This window comes from Amblyraja radiata, chromosome 14 (genome assembly GCF_010909765.2).
Source record: "Amblyraja radiata isolate CabotCenter1 chromosome 14, sAmbRad1.1.pri, whole genome shotgun sequence".
In the NCBI taxonomy this organism is placed as follows: domain Eukaryota; kingdom Metazoa; phylum Chordata; class Chondrichthyes; order Rajiformes; family Rajidae; genus Amblyraja; species Amblyraja radiata.
This window is the reverse complement of record NC_045969.1, coordinates 36560512-36581870: the sequence shown is the minus strand read 5'-3', so window position 1 is coordinate 36581870 and position 21359 is coordinate 36560512. Positions and strand designations below refer to the sequence as shown.

The 21359-nt window shown below is 43.7% G+C and overlaps 1 protein-coding gene across 2 annotated transcripts in view; it reads right to left on the bottom strand.

Moving 5' to 3' along the window:
- The window catches only part of LOC116980688 (V-set and transmembrane domain-containing protein 5-like), a 39219-nt gene extending 18361 nt beyond the window's left edge, over window positions 1-20858 (bottom strand). For both annotated transcript variants that reach the window (XM_033033143.1, XM_033033144.1), the window contains exons 1-2: window positions 20758-20858; window positions 16693-17025 (exon numbers count right to left, since the gene is read on the bottom strand). In XM_033033143.1, the coding sequence (XP_032889034.1) occupies window positions 16693-17025; window positions 20758-20806 (382 nt within the window). In that variant the 5' untranslated portion in view covers window positions 20807-20858. The remainder of the gene's footprint in view (window positions 1-16692; window positions 17026-20757) is intronic.
- Between the last annotated feature and the right edge of the window lie 501 nt (window positions 20859-21359).

Sequence of the window (21359 nt, the reverse complement as noted above, 5' to 3'; positions counted from 1 at the left end):
CAAAATAGTTACGTTTAAAATTAGACATCAATTGCCGGAGTAATTCAGCGAGTCAGGCAGTATCTCTGGAAAACATGGATAGGTGATGTTTTGGGTTGGGACCCTTCTTCAGACTCTTCAGGGGAGGCACAGCGGTGCAGCAGTAGTTGCTGCCTTACAGAGCCAGAGACCTAGGTTTGTTTGTACGGAGTTTGTGCATTCTCCCTGTGACCACGTGGGTTTCCTCCGGGTGCTCCAGTTTCCTCCCACATTCCAAAGATGTACAGGCGTGTAGGTTAATTGACTTCTGTAAAATTGCACATTGTCCCTAGTGTGTAGAATAGTGCTAGTATGCGGGGTGATCACTGGTCGTCATGGACTTCGGTGTGCCAAAAGGCTTGTTTCCATGCTGTATCTCTAAAGTATAAAGTCACCTCTCCATATTCCCTAGAGATGCTGCCTGACCCACTGAATTACTCCAGCAATTTGTAAACCAGCATCTGATATCTTTGTATCCCTAAGTTTAAAATTAATTGAAGGAAAAAACAATCTGTGATGAAACAAAGACTCTTGTATTTGACCTTTAAGTGTCAAGGCATTGGCGGAGATGGTCATATAGCAGTTTAGTTTAGCTTATTATTGTCATGTGTACCGAGGTACAGTGAAAAGCTCTTTTGTTGCATGCTATCCAGTCAGCGGAAAGACTATATATGATTACAATCGAGCCGTCCACAGTGTACAGACACAGGATAAAGGGAATAATGTTTTTACGCAAGATAAAGTTCAGTAAAGTACGATTAAAGATAGTCTGCGGGTCTCCAATGAGGTAGATAGTAGCTCAGGACTGCTCTCGAGTTGTTGATAGGATTGTTCAATTGCAGGATAACAGCTGGGAAGAAACTGTCCCTGAATCTGAAATGATCTACAATCTTATACATCGCCAAAATATTGAATAATCAAAATTAATACAATGTAGGATTCTGCTACAGGGACATTGCTCATTTAACTTTCTCACAAAAGTAAACATTTCTATTCAGCACACATATAGAGTCAACTGGCAAGTAGATCCACTGGCATACGTCCCACTGCTTTTTACACCTGACTTCACTCCATCAGCGTCGAAGCATTTTTGCAACCGATGAACAATTTCCTGTTTACATTTTAGCCTCCTTCGTTAGTAAAATAAACCATTTTGATACATTCTAATTACAGTCAAATATCAAAAAGTGCCATTTGCATTAACACTACAGCTGGTTGTTTTCTAACATTTCCATGACAACTGCTATTTGTTTTTGTGCCGTTCCCTTGACAACACAACAGTAGCTAGGTGGTTCGTAGCAGCCGCTGAGAAAAGTATTTGGATTGGCTGGAAGCTGCTTGGGTGGCAAGAGGTTAGGAAGAGCAAAGAAAATGTTTAACCCAACAAGAAACCTCAAACTGACAAGAATAAATATTATTACTGCAACACTACAAAATATTGCAATGGTTGAGGTGATTTAAATGCATGCAATAAAAACGAACAACAGCTGCCTTGATTCATGGAGTATCTTGAACATAGTAAAATATACTCAAAGCACTTCACAAGATGAATGTTCAACTAAGTTACATGGTCGAGAGATCACCAAGCGCTCAGGTAAAGATATCTTGAAGGAGTGGGATATGCAGAGGGGTTTAGTTTTGTTTAGAAATACCGCCTGCAACGAGATCCTTTGGCTCACCGAGTCCGTGCCATCCAACGATCGACTGTACATAAGTTTAGTTTGGTTTAGTTTAGAGATACAGCGCGGATACAGGCCCTTCAGCCCACTGAGTCCGTGCCGACCAATGATCCCCGCATATTAACACTATCCTACATACACTAGGGTCAATTTTTACATTTACCAAGCCCATTAGCCTAAAAACCTGTACGTCCTTGGAGTGTGGGAGGAAACCGAAGATCTCGGGGAAAACCCACGCGGTAACGGGAAGAACGTACAAACTCAGTACAGACCGCACCTGTAGTCGGGATTGAACCCGGGTCTCGGGCGCTGCAAGTGCTGTAAGGCAGCAACCGTGCTGCCCTAACTAGTACCTGTACATAGTTTAGTTTAATTTGGAGTTACAGCACGGAAACAGGCCCTTCGACGCACCAATCAGCGATCCCCGTACACTACTCAATCATACACAACAGGGACAATTTATCTATGCTAATAAACGTACAAACCTGTATGTCTTTGGAGTGTTGGAGCAAACCAAACACCCAGGTAAACATACAAATGTACAAACTTCGTACAGGCAGCACCCACAGTCAGGATCAAACCTGAGTCTCTGGCGCTGTAAGGCAGCAACTCTGCTGCTGCACCACTGTGCTGTTCAAGGATGGAAATCATGCTTTGTTCGAAGTATCAAGTCAAGTAGCCTTTATTGTCATTCAGACCTTGTGGTCTGAATGAAATTTTGTTGCCTTGCAGTCCTACATATAGTAAAAATGACAAAACACACAATAAACACAAATTAACATCCACCACATTGAGTTCACCAGGCACCTCCTCACTGTGGTGGAAGGCAAAAGTCTTAAGTCTTTGTCTCATCCCTTCTTATTCTCCCTCTGCGCCGAGGCCGCTGCCGCTGTCCCAGCCGCCGCTGTCATCCACTGGGCCCGCGGTCGGGTCAAGTGGCCGCTGCCATCGGAACGTGCCCCAGCTCCGAGTTCTGGTCGCCGCTGCCCCAGCTCCGAGGCCAGGTCGCCGCTGCCGCTGCTCCAGCTCCGATGCTGTGTGGCCGCTGCCGCTGCCTCTGCTCCGAGGCCAGGCTGCCGCTGCCCCCGCTCCGAGGCCAGGCCGCCGCTGGGGGCAAATGAAAGGAGGATGCTCGAGAGACCTTTTAGTTATACAGTATATGCTCTGAATCACTGATATCAGCCACAAGCTGTCCAAAGATAATTTAAACTTTCACTTGTTCTTAAAAATGTAAGATTGTTCCTGTGGAGCTCGTGTGCTGCTTTGAAACTGATTTATGCTTTTTGCTGAAACAAGGTTACACCAAAAAAGACACAAAGTAACTCAGCGGGTCAGGCAACATTTCTGGAGAAAAAGGATGAAAGCTTTTTGCTTCCTCCTTTCAAGAATGTGCCAGGAATAACAAGAACTTCATGTTGAAGACCAACTAAAAGTGACTATTATGCATATATTGGCCGTGATGAACCTTGTAATAAGGTTTAAGTGCAATGTGTTTACATTTAAAAAGGCATGTGGATATGTAGGGAATGGAGGTATAGAGTACAGGTAGAGAAGAGATGGTCCTAGCATCATATTCGGCATGGTTATTGTGGGCTGAAGGATCTGCACTTGCCCTGTAGTGTTCCACGATTTACATTCCATGTGGAGGGAATGGACAGACGATGTTATGGATCGGGACCCTTCTCCAGCTTGATAAAGGGACCCGACCTGAAACCATTCTTTGTCCATTACATCCAAAGATGCAGCCTGACCAGCTGAGTTCCTCCAGCACTTGGTATTTTGCTCAAGATTCCACATCTGCAGTTTCTTGTATCTCCTCCTTCAAGTACAATCGTGTAAGTAGAGTTTTTAGCTTATAACACCATACTGGAACCCAAATTTAATAAAGTTTCAGAACTGAAAATTTTATTTGAGAACAATGGCATCTTCCCTTATCTTGTGCTAACATAAGAAGTGAATTAAGAGACCAGAATCAACTTTAAATAACAATCAAATGTTAGATTCCACTGCAGGTCCACCATCGACTTTCCAGCACCTCCTCTAATCCGGGCAAAATTACGAGAGCGCACTTGAAATCCCCCCGGAAGTCCCCCTGAACATGTGCCACCTGCGGCACATACTAAAACAACTTAGCAATCATACATATAGAATGATCAGTCTTGGCAGAAAATAAGAAACAAAATAAGGACAGACGGTTTGTATTATAAAGTTTAATTTAGTTTTAGCTGTTCAAGACTTTAGACTCTAGAGGTACAGCGTGGAAACAGGCCCTTCAGCCCACTGAGTCTGGGCTGACCAGTGATCACCCCGTACCCTAGCACTATCCTACACATTAAGGACAATTTACTATCTTTACTGAAGCCAATGAACCTACAAGCCGATACGTCCTTAGAAGGTGGGAGGAAGCCAGAGCACCCAGAGAAAACCCACATGATCACAAGGAGAACGTAAAACTCTACTGACAGCAATCATAGTCAGGATCAAACCTGAATCTGTGGCGCTGTCAGCAGCAACTATACCGCTGTGCCACCTTGCCGCCCCCTAAAAAATCTTCAGACTAGGTAACTAGGTAAGGGGCAGTTAAAATGGAAGATAGGCACAAAGGGCTGGAGTACTCAGTGGGTCAGGCAGCATCTCCAGAGAAAAGGAATAGGTGACTTTTCGGGTCGGATGTTAACTATGTCTGATGTTAACTAAAATCTATTAAACCATCAGTTATTTACGACAACAACAGATATTTGGCACCGTGCCACTCAGCTAAATTATGTTTTCACTGAGGGATTGTACAGAAACCTTAAATTGTGTAGAGCCAAGTTACACCTGCCATGGAGGTATTTGATTATAATGACTGCAACAAGATCTACAGATGGACCATAACACGTAGGAACAGAATTGGGCCATACATAGAAACATAGGTGCAGGAATAGGCTATTCGGCCCTTCGAGCCAGCACTGCCATTCAATATGATCATGTCTGATCATCTAAAATCAGTACCCCATTCCTGCTTTTTCCCTATATCCCTTGATTCCTTTAGTCCTAGGAGCAAAATCTAACACTCTCTTGAAAACAGCACCCGTAATCAGGATTGAACTGGGTCTCGGGTGCTGGAAGGCAGCAACTCTATCACAGCATCACTGTGCCACCTCCACTATATAATTAGCTTCATTGGCCTTAAGGTCAGCAAAGACATCTGGGCTGAAGGGCCTGCTCCTGAGCTGTACTCTTGCAGTACACCATCAACAACACAATGCATTGGCTCCAAGTCAGTCTGAGGCTTTACTGGAATCTTCCACATGGTGTTTGGTATTAAGGTGGTGTTTCATGTAATGCTCATGTGTACAGCCCCATGATACATTCTACAGCTCAGTATTCTGCTGTAGTCATCTCCAGGCTTCATGCATACAGCCCATCGAGTCCACTCCACCATTTAAACATAGCTGACCTCTTTTACCCTCTCAACCTCATGCTCCTGTCTTCTGTCATCAAGAGGAAGAATCTTTCTCTAAAACCCATGCCTAGATTAGAGGGTTTAAGCTACTGGGAGAGGTTGTATAGACTTGGATTGTTTTTGCTGGAGCGTTGGGGGTTGAGTGAAGACTTGATAGAGGTATATCAAATTATGAGAGGCATAAATAAGGTAGACAGTCAGAACCTTCTCCCCAGGATGGACAAGTCCAACACTAGAGGGCATAGCTACATGGTGGGAGGGGGAAGTTTAATGGAGGTGTGCGGAGGTTTAATGGAGGTAGCTTACAACAATGAGGGCTTAAATCACATTGTCTGGGGTGGTGGTTGAGGTAGACATGCTAGTGGCATATAGGAGGCTTTAAGATAGGCACATGGAAGTGTACTGGCTCACATGAAAGACGTGCTGGCCCACCTTAAAAATATCACAAACAACCTGCTGGACCCCTGCAGTTTGCATACCGGGCAAATAGATCGGTGGATGACGCAGTCAACCTAGGTCTGCACTTCATCCCCCAGCACCTAGACCGCCAGGGGACCTATGCACGGATTTTGTTTGTGGATTTTAGCTCTGCATTCAACACCTGAGCTACTGCACTCCAAACTCTCCCAGTTGACTGTGCCTGAACCCCTCTGTCAGTGGATCACCAACTTCCTGACAGACAAGAAGCAGTATATGAGGCTGGGAAAGCACATCTCGGACCTGCTGACCCTCAGCATAGGAGCACCGCAAGTCTGCGTACTCTCCCCTCTCCTTTACTCTCTCTACACCAACGACTGCACCTACCCAGACTCCTCTGTCAAGCTTCTCAAGTTTGCAGATGACGCAACCCTGATTGGACTGATCCAGGATGGGGAGGAATCTGCCCACAGACATGAAGTGACTCAGCAGGTCAGGCAGCATCTCTGGAGAAACGGAATAGGCGACGTTCTAGGTCGAGTCTGAAGAAGGGTTCCGACCCGAAAAGTCACCTATTCCTTTTCTCTGGAGATGCTGCCTGACCCACTGAGTACTCCAGCCCTTTGTGCCTATCTTCCATTTTAACTGCCCCTTACCTAGTTACCTAGTGGGAATTAAAATTGACAGGCAATACGTTTTTCTTAAGAAATAGATACAAATTATACATTTTCTTATTGATAAGAATCGGTTGCTGCTTGCAGTAGATTCAAGAGTGGTGTGGATTTCAGATAGGGAGCCTAGTAATTGGAGGTTGACAGAGGTTGGCAAGAGGCACAAAATGCTGGAGTAACTCAGCAGGACAGTTTAAACCGAAGATAGTCACGAAATGCTGGAGTAACTCAGCGGGATGGGCAGCATCTCTGGAGAGAAGGAAGAGTCGAGACCCTTCTTCAGGCTTGCTGAAGAAGGGTCCGAAGAAGGGTCTCGACCCGAAACGTCACGCATTCCTTCTCCCCAAAGATGCTGCCCATCCCGCTGAGTTACTCCAGCATTTCGTGACTATCTTTGGTTTAAACCAGCATCTGCAGTTCCTTCCTACACAGTAGCAAGAGGCATATCTCAGGCAACAAACTTGGCATGACTATTTGTTTATTTATCATGCTTCTGATTGGCAGATCTGCTGTTTCTGCGAGCAGATTTTTCTTAAGTGAGTTCTTTTCATTCAGCACACTCACCCTGCTTGTGTGTGACTACACTGGGAGCAGGAAGCAAGGATGCACTGGGACTTGGCAAGACAGCTCCAGTCTGCCTCACTGAATGGGGAGGAAAATGGAGTCAGCAACTCTTCTTTAAAAAAAAAAAAAAGCAGAAATGCACCTTAAATAAGATAATTACTATTCAGAGAACATGCTTTTAATGGCACGCCATTGAACCATTTATTAACAAGATTTGCAAATAATCCCTACTATTGGATAGAAGAATATTTGCCATTCATTAGAATTAACAGAGAGATAGAAAGACCTGAAAATATGCACAAACAAACCCTAGTGAGAAATGTACAATTTGCACAAAAGTAAATACCCATATTAAAAAAAAGTTTAAAATGCATCCATTTCCATTTTTCACAACCATCAAAACAAATGCACTGCCACCTAGAGGTTCATGTTTTAACCTCAAGTGGTACCTTTATCAGGAGATCTAAGAATAGTTATACTGCCATCTAAAGCAAAATAATAGCAATGGGAGGACATAAGACTCCAAAATAACAAATATATCCAAATGCAAAAAAATCATTATGTAGAAACAAAGATGCTGGTTTATACACTAGTTCCACCTGCCCGCGTTTGATCCAAATCCCTCTGAACCTTTCCTAACCATATACCAGTCCAAATATCTTTTAAATGTTGTATTAGTACCTGCCTCAACTACCACCTCAGGAAGCTCATTTTATATACCCATATATCATGTGTAAATTCCTGTGTTAATAAAAAGCTTTTATTTTTTTTTGTTTTCTTGCATTTTCTTGGATATGTAGACGCAGTGGTGCAGCAGTAGAGTTGTTGCCTTACAGCGCCAGAGACCTGGGTTCAATCCTGACTACGGGTGATGTCTGTATGGACTTTGTACGTTCTCCCTGCGACTGTGTGGTTTTCTCCGGGTGCTCCGATTTCCTCCCGCATTCCAATGAGGAGCAGGTTTGTAGGTTAATTGGCTTCTGTAAATTGTCCTCAGTGTGTCCGATTCAGATTCAGATTCAGATTCAACTTTAATTGTCATTGTCCGTGTACAGTACAGAGACAACAAAATGCATTTAGCATCTCCCTGGAAGAGCGACATAGCATATGATTTGAATAAATATTTACATTAGCATATATACAGACATAGTGTTTTTCCTGTGGGAGGAGTGTCCGGGGGGGGGGGGTGATTGGCAGTCACCGAGGTACGTTGTTAGTAGAGTGACAGCCGCCGGGAAGAAGCTGTTCCTGGACCTGCTGGTCCGGCAACGGAGAGACCTATAGCGCCTCCCAGATGGTAGGAGGGTAAACAGTCCATGGTTGTGATGAGAGCAGTCCTTGGCGATGCTGAGCGCCCTCCGCAGACAACGCTTGCTTTGGACAGACTCAATGGAGGGGAGCGAGGAACCGGTGATGCGTTGGGAAATTTTCACCACCCTCTGCAATGCCTTCCGGTCGGAGACAGAGCAGTTGCCATACCATACTGTGATACAGTTGGTAAGGATGCTCTCGATGGTGCAGCGGTAGAAGTTCACCAGGATCTGAGGAGACAGATGGACCTTCTTCAGTCTCCTCAGGAAGAAGAGACGCTGGTGAGCCTTCTTGATCAGAGTTGAGGTATTATGGGTCCAAGAGAGGTCATCGGAGATGTTAACACCCAGGAACCTGAAGCTAGAAACACGTTCCACCTCCGTCCCGTTAATGTGGATGGGGGTGTGCGTGCCGCCCCTGGACTTCCTGAAGTCTACAATGAGCTCCTTGGTCTTCTTGGAGTTAAGGGCCAGGTTGTTGTCAGCGCACCATGCTGCTAAGTGCTGGACCTCCTCCCTGTAGGCCGACTCATCGTTGTTGCTGATGAGGCCAATCACCGTTGTATCATCTGCATACTTGATGATGGTGTTAGTACCATGTACAGGTGTGCAGTCATAGGTGAAGAGGGAGTAGAGGAGGGGGCTCAGCACACAGCCCTGTGGAATGCCGGTGTTCAGGGTGAGGGTTGAAGAGGTGTGCTTGTCTAACCTAACAGACTGTGGTCTGTTGGTTAGAAAGTCCAGTATCCAGTTGCAGAGGGAGGGCCCAGGTTACCGAGGATAGAACTAGTGAATGGGTGGTCACTGGTCGGTGTGGACGCAGTGAGCCGCAGGGTCTGCTTCCACGCTGCATATCTACAGCAGTATATCTACTAAAACTAAACTAAATTTAGTGACCAATTTTCCTCATTGGAAATAGAATGGAAAGGAACCAGAAAAAAAACGTCCTCTCTTTCTGTGTGGACTGAAAGATGATGGCGCCAATCTCATCCTCTTTACTTGAGTGGCATGGTGGTACAACGGTAGAGTTGCTGTCTTGTAGCGCCAGAGACCCGGGTTCAATCCTGACTATGGATACTGTCTGTACGGACAGTACAGACAGTATCCAGTTTGTACATTCTCTCTGTGACTGCTGTGGGATTTCTCCGGGTGCTCCAGTTTCTACCCACACTCCAAAGGTGTACAGGTTTGTCAGCTAATTGGTTTGGTTTAATTGTAAATTGTCCCTAGTGTGTAAGATAGTGTTAGTTTGCGGGATTCGCTGGTTAGCACAGGCTCGGTGGGCTGAAGGGCCTGTTACCGCGCAGTATCTCTAAACTAAACTAAACGTGAGATGGACATGGCGAGCAATATGCAACATCCTGACAAAACTGTGAGGAGCTACAAGGCGGCCACTACACTTATTCCTTGTGCACTTTGAACTTTGTGCATTATCATCTAAAATTAGTTCATGCAAAAGGAAAATCACTTTACAAAGAAGAAGAAACAAAACCAACAAATATAACCACCGATGGCTGCCGATGTATCCTCCTTATACATTGACAACACCAAGCATAGACTAGGCAACCATTTTGCTGAACACCTGTGCCCGGTCCACCAAGGCCCTGCAGTTGCTAACTATTTAAAAAACCCCTTCCCATTCCCTCTGACCTTTAGGCAAAAAAAAGGAACTGAAAATGCTAATCTGTTGCAGTGTCCCGACCCAAAAAGTCATCCAACAATTTTGTCCAGAGATGCTGCCTGACGCTCTGAGTTACTCCAGCGTGTTGTGTCTGACATTTCTGTCCTGGGCCTCCTTCATTGCCAGAGTGACGCCACAGGCAAACCGGAGGAACAGCACCTCATATTCCACTTGGGTACTGCAATCTGGTATTTTCCTCCTTGTACTACATGATATACTTGTGAATGGCATTAGAGAACTCCTGTTTAGTTTAATTTGACTGGATACCACGCAAATATGGTTCTTCCATATCTCAGTAAAAGTGACAATAATAAACCAATGTCTATACCAATGTCTATACCAATATCTATACCAATGTCTATACCAATGTCTATACCAATGTCTATACCAATGTCTATACCAATGTCTATACCAATGCCAAAAGAGGCTGCAGTGCATTTGAGGTCAGTTGCTCATCAAAGACTGCCTGTCTGTGTTCAGTGCTGAATGTAGCATTGCAGTATACTTGAATAACAGATTAGCCAATCGATGATTCATGGTTCAACTCAGATAACCCTGGAACATTTGAATCTCATGGCACACTTGATCAACACAGGTCTCTTGTCTGCTCTGATGGAGGTTGGAGCTATTGGGAAAGTACAGATTGCTGAGTACTCCAGTATTTTGTGTCTATCTTCAATGAAATATATCACACTTCCTGTGAGACTGCCTGATTAATTAGTGTGTGTTAAGCCCCAGAATCAATCTCAGGCAATTTGGGACTTTCCTACACTCTGCGATATGATCCCCTATTTTGAAAATATGACTGGCAGTGCCCAATATCTCCATTCTCTCGACAAGTTCTCTGGAACGCTGGAGGTTGCGGGGAGACCTGATAGAAGCATATACAATTATGAGAGGCATAGATAGAATAGACAGTCAGAACCTTTTTCCCAGATGGAAGGGACAAATACTTGAGAGCAGAGCTTTAAGGTGAGAGGACCAAAATTTTAAGGAGATGTGCGGGACAAGTTTTTTTTTACACACACACACACACACACACACACACACACACACACACACACACACACACACACACACACACACACATACACACACACACACACACACACACACACACACACACACACACACACACACACACACACACACACACACACAGTGGCGTGTGTCAGGAACACTCTTCTGGGGAGGAGGAGGGTTTTTGAGGCAGATACAATAGTGGGATGTAAGACACTTTAGGATGGGCATATGGATATGCAACGAATGGAGTGATATGGATTATGTACAGGTAGATAAGAGTTGGCCTTGGCGTCATGTTTTTCACTTTAATTGTTGTGCTCTGCGCCTTTTGTTTGAGACCTAGCCTACTGGAAACTATTTGTTCCAACTTTTCCTGCCCCACCCTTTATGAAAGCTAAGAACCTACAATTTATCACCTCAAATCAGTGTTTGCCCGATGTTACATTATTGTATTGTCTTTCCATTCCCATTTTATATTAGGCAACAATTAAATGATTAAAAGTTATACATCCCAAACTGTTAGTCTGAAGAAGGGTTCCGACCCAAAATGTCACCTATTCCTTTTCTTGAGAGATGCAGCCTGACTCGCTGAGTTATCTGGGGTTCGTTCGTGGGCTTGCTAGTCAGTCGTCAGTGCTCCTCCCAACAGCAGGAGCTATTATAGTGTTAGCTGAGCAGGCACGCGTGTACCGAGTTTAATTATAGTTTTTGTTTGCCAATAAAAATTATTTAACTCAACCTGCCTGTCTTGCTAAAACGCCAACATTTTGTGTCTATCTTCAGTATAAACCAGCATCTGCAGTTCCTTTCTACCAAACTGTCAGTATATTTGATCTAGAGGAGGACAGCTAGAGATAGATCCTTTGGCCCAACTTGTCCATACCGACCACAATGCTCAATCTAATCCAGTCTTATTCGCATACATTTGGCCCATATCCTCAAACTTTCCTTATTCATGCATTTGTCCAAATGTCTATTAAATGTTAGGTACACAAAAATGCTGGAGAAACTCAGCGGGTGCAGCAGCATCTATGGAGCGAAGGAAATAGGCAACGTTTCGGGCCGAAACCCTTCTTCAGACTGATGGGGGGTGGCGGGGAGAGGAAAGGAAAAAGGAGGAGGAGGAGCCCGAGGGCTGAGGGATGGGAGGAGACAGCCCGAGGGCTGAGGAAGGGGAGGAGACAGCAAGGTCTAACAAAATTGGGAGAATTCAATGTTCATGCCCGCCGGATGCAGACTCCCCAAGCGGAATATGAGGTGCTGATCCTACAATTTCCGGTGTTGCTCACTCTGGCCATGGAGGAGACCCAGGACAGAGAGGTCGGACGGGGAATGGGAGGGGGAGTTGAAGTGCTGATGTACTATTAAATGTTGTTTTTGTACTTGCCTCAATTACCTCCTCTGGAAGCTCGTTCCATATACCCACAAATGTCTGTGTGAAAGAGTTGCCCCTCAGCATCCTATTTAAATTAATCTCCTTGCAATTGTACAGGGCCCTTGGTGAGACCACACCTGGAGTATTGTGTGCAGTTTTGGTCTCCAAATTTGAGGAAGGACATTCTTCCTATTGAGTGAGTGCAGCATAGGTTTACGAGGTTAATTCCCGTGATGGCTGGACTGTCATATGTTGAATGAATGGAGCAACTGGGCTTGTATTTTCTGGAATTTAGAAGGATAAGAGGGGATCTTGTTGAAACATATAAGATTATTAAGGAATTGGTCATGCCAGAGGCAGGAAACATGTTCCCGAAGTTGGGGGAATGCAGAACCAGGGACCACAGTTTAAGAATAAGGGGTAGGCCATTTAAAATGGAGATGAGGAAAAACGTTCTCTCCCAGAGAGTTGTGAATCTGTAGAATTCTCTACCTCAGAAGGCAGTGGAGGCCAATTCTCTGGATGCTTTCAAGAGAGAGTTAGATAGAGCTTTTAAAGATAGTGGAGTCAAGGGATATGGGGAGAACACAGGAACGGGGTACTGATTGTAGATGATCAGCCATGATCACTGTGAATGGCGGTGTTGGCTTGAAGGGTCGAATGGCCTACTCCTGCATCTGTTGTCTATTGTCATCTTAAACCTGATATCATATTGCTGTGTTTCTGTCATGTTGAAGGCACAATATGAATGGAAGTTGTTGCTGCTGCTGCTGTTCTGTTGGAGATAACTCTCTCACCACAATCCAAACACTGAACCTGCAACACTGGAATTGTATGAGCTGCTTCACTCTGTCAGGAAAGTGGCCATATATGGATATTTAGAACGCACAATTATTTATTCCATGGACACGTTAGGAGAGGCATTTGTAAGAGCAATTTAAATTTCTTTTTTTATTTTACAGTGAGCTGTGCAGATGATAGTATCCTCATCTAGGATAAAGTATTCAGTGCAGTTTATGGGGTAATCATTTGCTGTTGATTACCAGAAAATAACTTCATATTGTAAAGGAATTAAGCCTTGAATGCTCATTAGATCAGATCATTATCCTGCAGCTACAGATAAAGATAATGAGCACAAACTTGTCAAATACGATACAAAATGCTGGAGTAACACAACGAGCCAGGCAGCCTCCGGAGAATATCATGAAAAAGAACTGCAGATATTGGTTTATACCAAAGATAGACACAAAGTGCTGGATTAACTCAGCAAGTCAGGTAGCATCTCTGGAGAACATGTATTTCTATCCTGAATAAAATGTATTTTGATTTTTTTTAAACCGTCTGTGTGTTTTTGGAGAGGATGGGGGGGGGGGGGGGGGGGGTGGGGGTGGGGGGGGGGGGGGGTGAAGTGCATGTAGAGTGAAACTTAGAGATGGAAGTAAGGCAAATAACTTATTGCAAGTAGGGCTGCTGAGAAAAACACAGGACAGATGCAATATGCTGGAGTAACTCAGCCGGACAGGCGGCATCTCTGGAGAGAAGGAATGGGTGACGATTCGGGTAGAGACCTTTCTTCAGACTAGACTAGTTTAGTTTAGTTTAGTTTATTGCCACGTGTACCGAGGTACAGTTAAAAGGTTTTGTTGTGTGCTAGTGGAAAGACTATACATGATTACAATCAAACCATCCACCAGATACATGATGAAGTGAATAATGTTTAATGCAAGATTCTCCACTGGGCGGCGCCAGCAATGGCTGCCTCGCCAACAGTCTGTCTGTCCTTTCTTTCTCCTGTGTTTTAATAGTGTATGTTCATTGTATGTTTTTAGTGTTCTTTAGCTTGTTTTATGTGGGGGACTGGTAGGGAGGGGGTTGAGGGCAACTTTATGTGGGGACTGGTAGGGAGGGGGTTGAGGGCAACTTTATGTGGGGACTGGTAGGGAGAGGGTTGGGGGCAACTTTTTCTAATTTCTTATCTTGACGGAGATGGAGATTTATTTCCATATCATATGTCCGTCCGCATTGCGGTTTAACATCGAGGAGTTGGCAGCCTTTGCTGGAGACTGATTTTGAGAGCTCGACTGAGGGTGCCTGCGGACTTAACATCACGGAGCCCAGCAGTCTCTGGTTAAATACCGACTTCGGGAACTCCAAGCCGCAGGAGCTTCGACTGCCCCGACACGGAAGTTTCGATCGCCCCGACGCGGGGGCTTTGACCACCGGCTGCGAGAGCTTTGATCAACCCGATGGATGGTTCAACTGCCCCGACCGCGTGAGAATAAAGAAGAAGAAGATTGGACTTTTTTGCCTTCCATCACAGTGAAGAATGTGGGGAATCCACTGTGGTGGATGATTATGTTAACTTTTATTTAGTTCTGTGTCTTGTTGCTTTTTTTCGGATGGCTGTATTGTAATTCGCATATCACTGTACCTTAATTGGTACACGTGACAATAATAGACCTTTGAAACCTTTGAATGTCCAGTAAAGTAAAATCAAAGATAGTCCGAGGGTCACCAATGAGGTGGATAGAATACATCAATTCTTAATCATAAATTCATAACCTCAAAAGTTATAGCAGATTTAGGCCATTCGGCCCATCAAGTCTACTCTACCATTCAGCCATGGTTGAACTTTCTTTCTTTCTCAACCTCATTCTCCTACCTTCTCCCCATAAACCCTGACTCCCATAGAAATCAAGAATAGTCAATCTCTGCCATAACAATATCTATTGACTTGGCCTCCATGGCCATCTGTGGCAATGAATTCCACAGATTCACACCACCCTCAGGGTAAAGAAATTCCTCCTCATCTCCTTTCTAAAGGTACGTCCTTTTGAATGGACTTCAATCAAGGTTGTAATGTTAAGTCAATTCAATTACTTTTAATTACAGTCAAGTAATTAAGTGACTGTAATTAACAGTAGAGGTGATTGTGTTTCAATCGATAAATGATTGGTATGCTTCAGCTTTGTGGCCTACATATTCTGCATGGGGATTTCCTGATGTGAAGACATTTTGGAAGATGAATCACCTTGAATGCTCTCACACACGTCTCCCCGATGATTTGCAGAGAAACAGGTCTGGGAAGAAGTCAAATATTGACCTTATTCATCAGTAAATAGCACATGGTTAGGAAACGAATACAAAAACATATAACAAGAGGAATTTTACTGAGTTATTCCAATTCCATTGATGCTAAAATGGTGAAATTTAGCAGATATCATGACCAAAGTTTGGTTCAAGCCATGAAGCCTTTTACACATTAAATGTATAGCAGGCAAAATATGATATTCTATAGGACTTTGGTTTGGTTTAGTTTATCTTATGATTGCCACACGTACCGAAATACAGTGAGAAACTGAAGATAGGCGCAAAGTGCTGGAGTAACTCAGCAGGTCAGGCAGCATCTCTGGAAAAAAAAGATTGGTGATGTTTGGGTCAGGGTGGGTCTGAAGAAGAGTCCCAACCCAAAACGTCACCCAATCCTTTCTCAGCATCTGCTGTACCTTTCTACACATACAGTGAAAAACTTTTGTTTGCGTGCCCTCCAGTCAATGAAAATACTGTACCAGAATACAACCAGGCTGTCCACGGTGCACAGATATAGGGTAGTGTACAATATTTATTGCAAGATATAACATTGAAGTCCGTCCTATTACAGAAAAGATGTGAAGGTTTTGGAGAGGGTGCAGAAGACCAAAATATTACCAGAATACTGCCTGAATTTGAGCGTTTCAACTACAGTTAGTGGCTAGGCTTGGATAGTTTTCTCTGGAATACCAGAGGTTGAGGAGAGATGTGATAGAACCATATAAAAATCATGAGAGGCATAGATAGGGTAGATACTCCGAACATTGTTACAAGGGTGAAAATGGCCAACACCAGGGGACATAGTTATAAGGTGTGAAGGGAAAGATTAATAGAGATGTACAGGACAAGTTTATTTTTGCTTAGAGAATAGAGGGGGTCTGGAACACATTGCCAAGGGTGATGATGGAGGCAGATATGATAGTGGTGTTTAAGAGGCTTTTACATAGTATTACGGATGTGCAGTAATAGAGGGATATGGATCATGTCAAACATTGTGGGCCGAAGGGATCGATACTGTATTCTACTGTTTTATGTTCTGGATAAGTTCATAGGTTCATGTCATAGGAGCAGAATTAGGCCATTAGGCCCAATGTCTACTCCACCATTCAATCACGACCGATCTATCTTTCCTTCTCAACCCCATTCTCCTGCTTCATCCCAATAACCCCTGAAACCCCTGAAATTAATCAAGAATCTGCCTTAAAAATATCCATTGACTGGCTCCACAGCCTTCTGTGGCAATGAATTCCACAAATTCACCACGCTCTGACTAAGGCCTTTTCACAATAATGGTACTTAAATATGTTTCATTCATTGCAGAGTCCTTTGCAAACAAGCACTGGTTGCAAAACCTATTACTATTATTGTCTGAATTTCTGTGGATTCATAGCTTCCAGCATAGTATTTAGTCCTTACCTTCCTTCACATTAACTGTAATGCTAACGCATTGTTCCATTCCATTCAGTGTTGTGAGGATCCGGGTGTATTTTCCTGTGTCATTGATATGGACAGATGGTAGCCATAAATGCAAGCCATTCCTTAGAATGCTCACTCGACCTTCAAATGCACCAAACACGATTTTAGAAATTGTCTCCTTGCTCATAATATAAGAGGAAATGCAGCTGGTCATCAGGTTTGAAGAAAATTTCCACTCAATTGACAATGCGTCACAATCTGTGCAGTTTGGGTTCAGGAGAACATCTTCCCCAAGAGTGGCGTTTATGCTCAGCTCATTTGCACAAGGGAGCACTGTGGATGAAAAGTACAATAATCAGGCATGGTTTTCTAAAGTTGCTGCCAAGTTAGTTTCCTCTTCCTTATCCCTCCATTCTCTGCATATCCAACTAAACTAAACTCCAGAGATGCTGCTTGACCTGTAGAGTTACTCGAGCACTTACTGCTTTACTCAAGATTCCAGCTTCTGCAGTTCCTTGTGTCTCCATTTTAATTAACTCTCATTGCCAGCTGTATAATGAGAGCCAGGAACCTAGTGGTGGGACTTCAATATGCACTAAACACTCAAGAGAGATTGCAGTTTGAAATGAATTGAATCTGGTTCCTTTAAACGGCAAATGGTGACAGCCCATAATCAAGAAAAGCCAAAATTCAACCCACATGTGGAGGGTGGTGGATATATGTTATGTAAGATGGCACGGTTCGATCCTGACCCCAGGAGCTGTCTGTGTGGTGTTTTTACATTCTCCCTGTAACCGCATGGGTTTCCTCCAGGTGATCTGGTTTCCTCCCACTTTTCAAAAACATTCACGTTTGTAGGTTAATTGACATAGATAAAAATTATAAATTGTTCTTAGTGTGTAGTACAGTGCAAGTGTACAGGGTGATCGCTGGTTGGCATGGACTCAGTGAGCCGAAGTGCCTGTTTTTGTGTGGTATCCCTAAAATCTAAAGTCCAAAGTAAAGTCTATAAGTAGTTGAGGCAGCTACTATATCAGCATTTAAAATACACTAGACAAAGTGGGACTCGTTGGGTCCCAGCTTCACACATGAAGGCTGGTCCCCCAACACAATATTCCACCTCTCCACCAATTCCAATACTGCTGGCCGGGCAGGGGGGGGGGGGGGGGGGGGGGGGGGGGGGAGAGATTTCTGGAGCACTAGCATGGTGTTGTGGGTTGAAGGGACTGGTTTCCAGAGGGCTAGTATGGACATTATGGGCCAAATGGATTATTGGGCTGGCAGCTCAGTCATTGAGACCACACACAAACACACACACACACACACACACACACACACACACACACACACACACACACACACACACACACACACACACACACACTCACACAGACACACACACGCACTCACACAGACACTCACACACACTCACACAGACACTCACACACACACACACACACACATACACTCACAAACACATACACACACACTCACTGACTCACACACCATATATATGGCAGAAAACTTTCTTGAATACTCACAGGGCTGAGCGCGGCCTCTCCACTGTGGGGCTTCCGCAGTCAGCGGCGTTTCCGCAATCAGCGTGACCTCTGCACTCACCGGAAATTAAGTAATCAGCGCGACCTCTGCACTCACCGGAAATTACGCAATCAGCGTGACCAGTCCACTAAGCAGAAGTCACGCAATGAGCAGGACTTTTGAACCAAACACAGTCAGACCTAATAAAGCATTTATTCCTTCCAAACACAGTCGGACTTAATAAACCATTGCAGTTTCAAGCACAGGCAGGGCAGCAGGCCAAACAACTTATGGCATTGTCATTAAGGGCTAACAAATCATTTATTGCAAGTACATTGCAGACTCACAGTTCAGTTGATTCACAGACTATAGAATCCATGGTTTTATAATCCTCCCCCCCCCCCCCCCCTCCCCTCCGGAAGGGGCGTTACCTTCATTGCGGAGATTGACAGGCGAGAGGATCTCAAGGTTTTTTACACACTCATAACTTTTTTATTTTTCATTGATGGGAAAAATCCTCGGGTCCTGCTCAGCGGAAGAGGACTGTGAGTAAGATGGCCAAATATCATAGCGATATATGGTAGCGTTTTTTCTAAAATCAATATACAGCGCAGACAGGAAGTGGTCAAGATGAGACTTTTAATTATATAGATTTGTACAGGTGCATTGATAGGGTGTGGAGAATTATGGGACAAATGTGGGTAGGTGGGACTAGTGCATCTTGGCCAGCATGGGCAAGTTGGGCCGAGGGGCCTATTTCCGTGCTATAGGACTCTATGTGAAACAAGCTGAAGTCAGTTACATTGCCACATGGTCGGAGAGAGGTCTAAGCTAAATATGGGCTCAGGTCTCATTGCATTCTTTAAGCAAGTTTCATGCATTTAAGAGACACGTAATTTTTGCTATACAGTATGAAAATGTTACCGCATTCATGTGACACCCACACACACACAAAAATCATGGTTTGATCAATCCCGTGACATTATAGATTCTGAGCAATAACCTTTCCCAGACCTGCTGAATGGTCCTGGACCTGAAATGTTAACACCTTCCCTTTCCATGGACGCTGCCTGACCTGCTGAGTGTTTCTAATATAATCTGTTTTTTACCTCAGGTTACCACCATCAGGACTCGAGGGCCTGATCTAAACTGAAAGGTTGAGCAGGCTGGGACTTTATTCCTTGGAGTGCAGGAGGATGAGGGGTGATCTTAGAGTGTATAAGATCATAATGGGGAATAGATAGAGTCTTTTACCCAGAGTAGCGGCAAGAACAAGAGGACATAAGTTTACGGTGAGGGGGGAAGGATTTAATAGGAACCTGAGGGGCAATTTTTTTAAAAACAAAGGGTGGTAGCTATGTGGATCGAGCTGCCAGAGGAGGCAGGTACTATCATAATGTTCAAGAAATATTTGGAGAGGTACATGGATAGGACAGGTTTAGAGGGATAGGAGTCAAACACAGGCAGGTGGGACTAGTAAAGATGGGGCATGTTGGCTGGCGCAGGCAAGTTGGGCCGAAGGTACTGTTTCCACATTGTATGACTATAATATCTCTCTCTATAACATATGCAGTTAATTCGATTTAGCATCTATAGACTACTAATTGAGATACAAGATGGATTTCAGTTGATGAATTGCTTATTATACTCTGCATGTTCTATTTCTATCCCTCATACACCCAATAGTTTGGTAGTTATATCTGAGAAATTTGGAATTCTTAAACCTTTCTCTGGTTAGATCCCTTTGATATTAAAAAAAACACTTCACATTAAAATCACCTCTCAATCAACCTTTTTGCTATTCCTTGCGTCGAAAAAAAAGGATTCAATACTTAGGTAAAAATATTAGATAAGGAGAAATTGGTCTTATCTTTGGAAAATAAAAACGTTTGTCTAGTTTGCTTAGCTTATCCGATTGCATCTCAGTTTATAGATGACTCTGGAGCTCAAATAGTTTAGAACATAGAACAGTACTGCACAGGAACAGGCTCTTTGGCTCACATTGTCTGTGCTGAAAAGGTTGCCAAGGTAAACTAAAACTCATTTGCCTACACATGATTCTTATTCCTCCATTCCCTGCATATTCTTGTGCCTATCCGTAAACCTCCTAACTATCACTCTCGTATCTGCCTCCACCATCACCCCTGGTTCCAGGCCACTTTCTTAGAAAACATGCTCTGCATATTTCCTTTAAACTTTGTCCAGATACATTCAGGATGTTGCTCAACATTGTGCTGAACTTACAATAGATTTGATTTGAAGTTAAAGCTGTGTGACAGTATCGACTGGAAGTGCTCACTCAACTCTCCTGAAGTACATTTGGATGTCAAGTTTGGAACTTCCATTTACCTAAAACTACTTTGTATCGAGGTAAAAATAAAGCAACTGGTTCTTTCTGCTCCATTCAGCTTTGACATGTGCTTTAAAACCTCCTATGGTTTTACTTCAGATTCTTTCTCTCGTTTTTGGCGACGTGTTAGCCTAATATCGGGAATCCCACATAAACCTACTGTATAAAACACTTACCATTCATGCTGTGTGCCAAAAGAACGGTTGCTTGCAGAATGAAGTACATCTTGGTAATTTCACCGACTGCATTTCATGAACTTCATGTCAATTTTGCATACTGAAGTAATTATTTTGCAGACAATCATTGTGAAATGGGTGTCACCTTCGATGTGTTGTTACATCTGCCACTAACCACCAAACCAACCACACGCTTATCCAACGTACACCTTTCAAATTATATTTATTTCAAGTTAAAGTACAGCTTTCACAAAGCGCTGTTATTGCACCTCTCTGTTCCATCCATGTCAATTTTCAATCATTGTTTAAAGATTGTTTAAAATTGCAAATATACAATGAGCAATGCTTTGATAATGGCTGTTTTAATCTACAAATCCATAATATATTTATTTTTGTGTAGGAAGGAACTGCAGATGCTGGTTTACATCGAAGATAGACACAAAATGCTTGAGTAACTCAGCAGGTCAGGCAGTAAGTATCCCTGGAGAAAAAGAATAGGTGACGTTTCGGGTTGAGACCCTTCTTCAGAGAGATTTGAAGGGATTCAATAAATGAAAGGTATGCAAAAGGGCAAATCAAAGTCAGCAGCGATGATCAAGGAA